The sequence below is a fragment of the Sminthopsis crassicaudata genome, chromosome 6 (genome assembly GCF_048593235.1).
Source record: "Sminthopsis crassicaudata isolate SCR6 chromosome 6, ASM4859323v1, whole genome shotgun sequence".
In the NCBI taxonomy this organism is placed as follows: domain Eukaryota; kingdom Metazoa; phylum Chordata; class Mammalia; order Dasyuromorphia; family Dasyuridae; genus Sminthopsis; species Sminthopsis crassicaudata.
The window spans coordinates 244,354,529-244,357,978 of record NC_133622.1 but is presented as its reverse complement, the minus strand read 5'-3'; the positions used below and the strand labels follow the sequence as shown (position 1 = coordinate 244,357,978).

General features: G+C 37.2%; 1 protein-coding gene across 1 annotated transcript; it reads left to right on the top strand.

Moving 5' to 3' along the window:
• Positions 1-666: 666 nt before the first annotated feature.
• Positions 667-1,629, top strand: LOC141547785 (olfactory receptor 10Q1-like). The gene has a single exon (XM_074276351.1). It carries the CDS (start codon positions 667-669, stop codon positions 1,627-1,629), a length of 963 nt encoding a protein of 320 aa, XP_074132452.1.
• Positions 1,630-3,450: the final 1,821 nt, after the last annotated feature.

Genomic DNA, 3,450 nt, shown 5'->3' with positions numbered 1-3,450 from the left:
GGTTAATCTCCTAAACACATGAGGCAGGCTAAATCCATGTCTTCTTCCCTGATTTCAAATCTAGTGATCTAAGCATGCTACTATACTATTCCTTGTAGAGGATCAGATAGAATCAAACTCATAAAATAAGACTGCTGAAAAGGACTTTGGTACATAGAATATGGAATTTGAAAGCTAGGAGTCAATATAATGTCAGAGTTTGAAGGGAAATTGGATTCTATAATATGGAATGTCAATGCTAGGAAACGATTTAGAATCTAGTTGGCAGAGTTAGAAGGAAAATTTGAGTCCATCAAGTGCTACACCTGCCTCATCACTTATCAGCTGTCAGACAGCTATGGCCAAGTTACTTAGCTTTCCTCAATCTCTGTTGTTTCGTCTATAAAATGGGAAGAAAAATAGCGACTACCTCACAGCAGAATCAGGAATTAAATGAGACAACCTGTGTCAAGGAGTTTGTTTACAAAGTTTATAGAAGTGCCAGTGATTATTTTTGCTGTTATTATTATCCTGCTACAGTTGGAAATATTGTGACCCAGAGAAAGCAATGACTTATCTAAGAAGGCCTTTAAAATGTTATAATTCTCTAAAAATTCATAATCCTAGCTTGTTCTTTTTTCAGGTAATCTAGTAACAAGGTTTTTCTATTTCTTTTTGGCAGGTGTGATGTCTTCTCCAAACACTCTCCATCTTAACCAGTCTGGCCCCACTGAATTTGTGTTCCGAGTATTAACCACGTCCCCCAAGATCCAGGTCCTTCTTTTCTGTTTCTTTCTTCTTCTCTACATAATGATCCTCTGTGGTAATAGTGCCATTATTGGGGTTGTGTGTGCCTACAGCTCCCTCCACACCCCCATGTACTTCTTCCTGTCTAACTTATCTTCCCTGGAAATCTGTTACACCTCTACTACTGTACCCTTGATGCTCTCCAACATCTTTGGAACTCAGAAGCCCATCTCATTGGCTGGCTGTGGGGCCCAGATGTTCTTTTTCCTCACCTTCGGTGGTGCTGATTGTTTTCTACTGGCTGTCATAGCATATGACCGTTATGTGGCCATTTGCCATCCCCTGCACTATACCCTCATCATGACCCAGCAGCTGTGTATCCAGATGGTGGTGGGCTCCTTGGGCCTAGCTATTTGCCTTACACTGCCACTCACGGCACTGGTCTGTTCTGTTCCCTTCTGTGGGCATCGTCTAGAGATCAATCATTTCCTTTGTGATGCCCCACCTGTCCTAAGGCTAGCCTGTGAGGATACCCATATACACCAGGCTATCCTATATGTGGTGGGTATCTTTGTGTTAGTCATTCCCTTCCTACTTATCTGCATCTCCTATTTTTTCATTGCTATCACTATTTTGCGGATCCGCTCAGCAGAGGGGCGCAGGAGGGCCTTCTCCACCTGTTCCTCCCATCTCACTGTAGTCCTTCTTCAATATGGCTGCTGTAGCCTGGTCTACTTACGTCCCAGGTCCAGCACATCAGAGGACGAGGATCGGCAGTTTGCCTTGGTTTATACCTTTGTCATACCTCTACTTAATCCCCTCATTTATACCCTACGAAACAAAGATGTCAAAGAAGCTCTGAGAAAATCTGTGAGTCGCAAAGCAACCTCCGAAACTCTGTGAAGATATAAGATTAAGGCACTGGAACTCTTCAAACATGAGTCTAATGCTTAGTTTCCTCTATTTGTAGGTCCCTTCTATTTGATTATTCAATACTTGATTTTTGCATGAAACTACCATGAGGAGAGTAAATATGACATCTAAGTCAAGCTGTTTAATTTATTTGTATGGTTTTTTTTTTGTTTTCTATTTTTTTATGTGGAACTAGATCATTTTAACAGAAAAACCACCTTCCTTACATAGTCCTCATTCCAGCACTTGCCCATTCAGGAATCATAGGATAATCAAATCCCAGACTTTAAAATGAAAAAGACTTTAGTCCTACCTTTAAACATCTTTGTTAATGTCATATAAATAATAACTGGTCAAGGTAGAATTTGAAACCGACTCTCTCTTTAATATTCCCACTGACAGAAGTAAAAAAATAAATAAATAAATAAATAACAACAATAACAACAACAATAATCATTAATTAAAGTTCTACTACATTCAGGCTCTATGCTAAGTGTTAGGGATACAAAGAAAATTCAGAGACCATCCATGCTCTGAGAAATCTCACAGTCTAATGGCTGCATCAACATGCAAAACTTATGTACAAACAATCATATAAAAATTAATTAGAAATAATCAACAGAGGGAAGGCACTAGCCTTAAGAGAGATTGGGAAAGGCTTTGTGTAGAACATGGGATTTTATATGAGAGGGAAACTATGGAAACCAGGAGGCAGAGATGAACCAAAAGATGAATTTCAGGCATGAGAGATAGTCAATGAAACTGCATTGTTAGAAGATTAGAAGATGAAATGTCTTGCTTGAGTAACAGCAAAGAAGCCAGTGTCATAGAATCAAAGTTCATTGCAAGGGAGTAAAGTGTAGGGAGACTTAAAAAAAATCTGGATTTGAAGGACTTTAGAAGCTCAAGCAGAGGATTTTATATTTAATCTTGGAAATCAAGGTTTAATAAAAGATATAAATATTTACCATTTCAAGATTTTTCTCTGGGGAAAGAAACTATAATCATTTCTTCTTACAGAGTGTCTGAGTAGAGAAAGTCAATTATGACATTATTATTAATAATAAAGTATGATAATTAATGTCCTACTTAACTCTAGCAGCCCTATACTTAAAACTGGTTCCCAGTGAAGTGGGGATCTCTACAATGCAAGGAAGGAAAAGCTATTTCTCATCTCTTCTATAGGACCAAGCTTAGTCATCAAAAGTAGAAAGCATTTGTCTGAATTTTATTTTTCTTTCCATTTAAATTGTTGATTAGATATAGATATATAGATGTAAAATGAGGTTGGCTGGCTGTACTATACACAGAGTTCATATTTACACTGTGGTAAGTATGCTTGTAATGTAAAAGCCAAAGTTGTAGGATTATAATATACATTATAGTCATATGTTATATTAATATATTATAATATATTAGTATAATATATTATGATCTATATAATTATAGGATTATATATATGTTATATCCACTATTTACCAGATATATCCCACTTCCCTGTAAGGACCTTTAGAGAGGCATCATGGAATAATAGAAAAATGCTGCCTCTGTTCTCTCAAAATTAGAGTTCCAATTTTATCTCTCTTCTTCATTCTTTGGGGAACTCAGATAAATGACTTTTCCTTTTTAAGCCTTGTTTCTTCACATATAATAAAATCATGGATTTGCAATAAGTGGTTGTGGAGGCCCCATTTCAGGTCTAAAACCAATTTAAATAGGAATATTATAGCTTCATTGCCATTTGGAGTCAGAAGTTATGCTTTGGAAGTGGGTCAGTTGGTACCACACAGGCAACCCAGTCTAGATCTCTGC

Excerpts from the sequence above, each read along its gene's own strand:
- LOC141547785 (XM_074276351.1), top strand. The coding sequence starts at position 667 with ATGTCTTCTCCAAACACTCTCCATCTTAACCAGTCTGGCCCCACTGAA.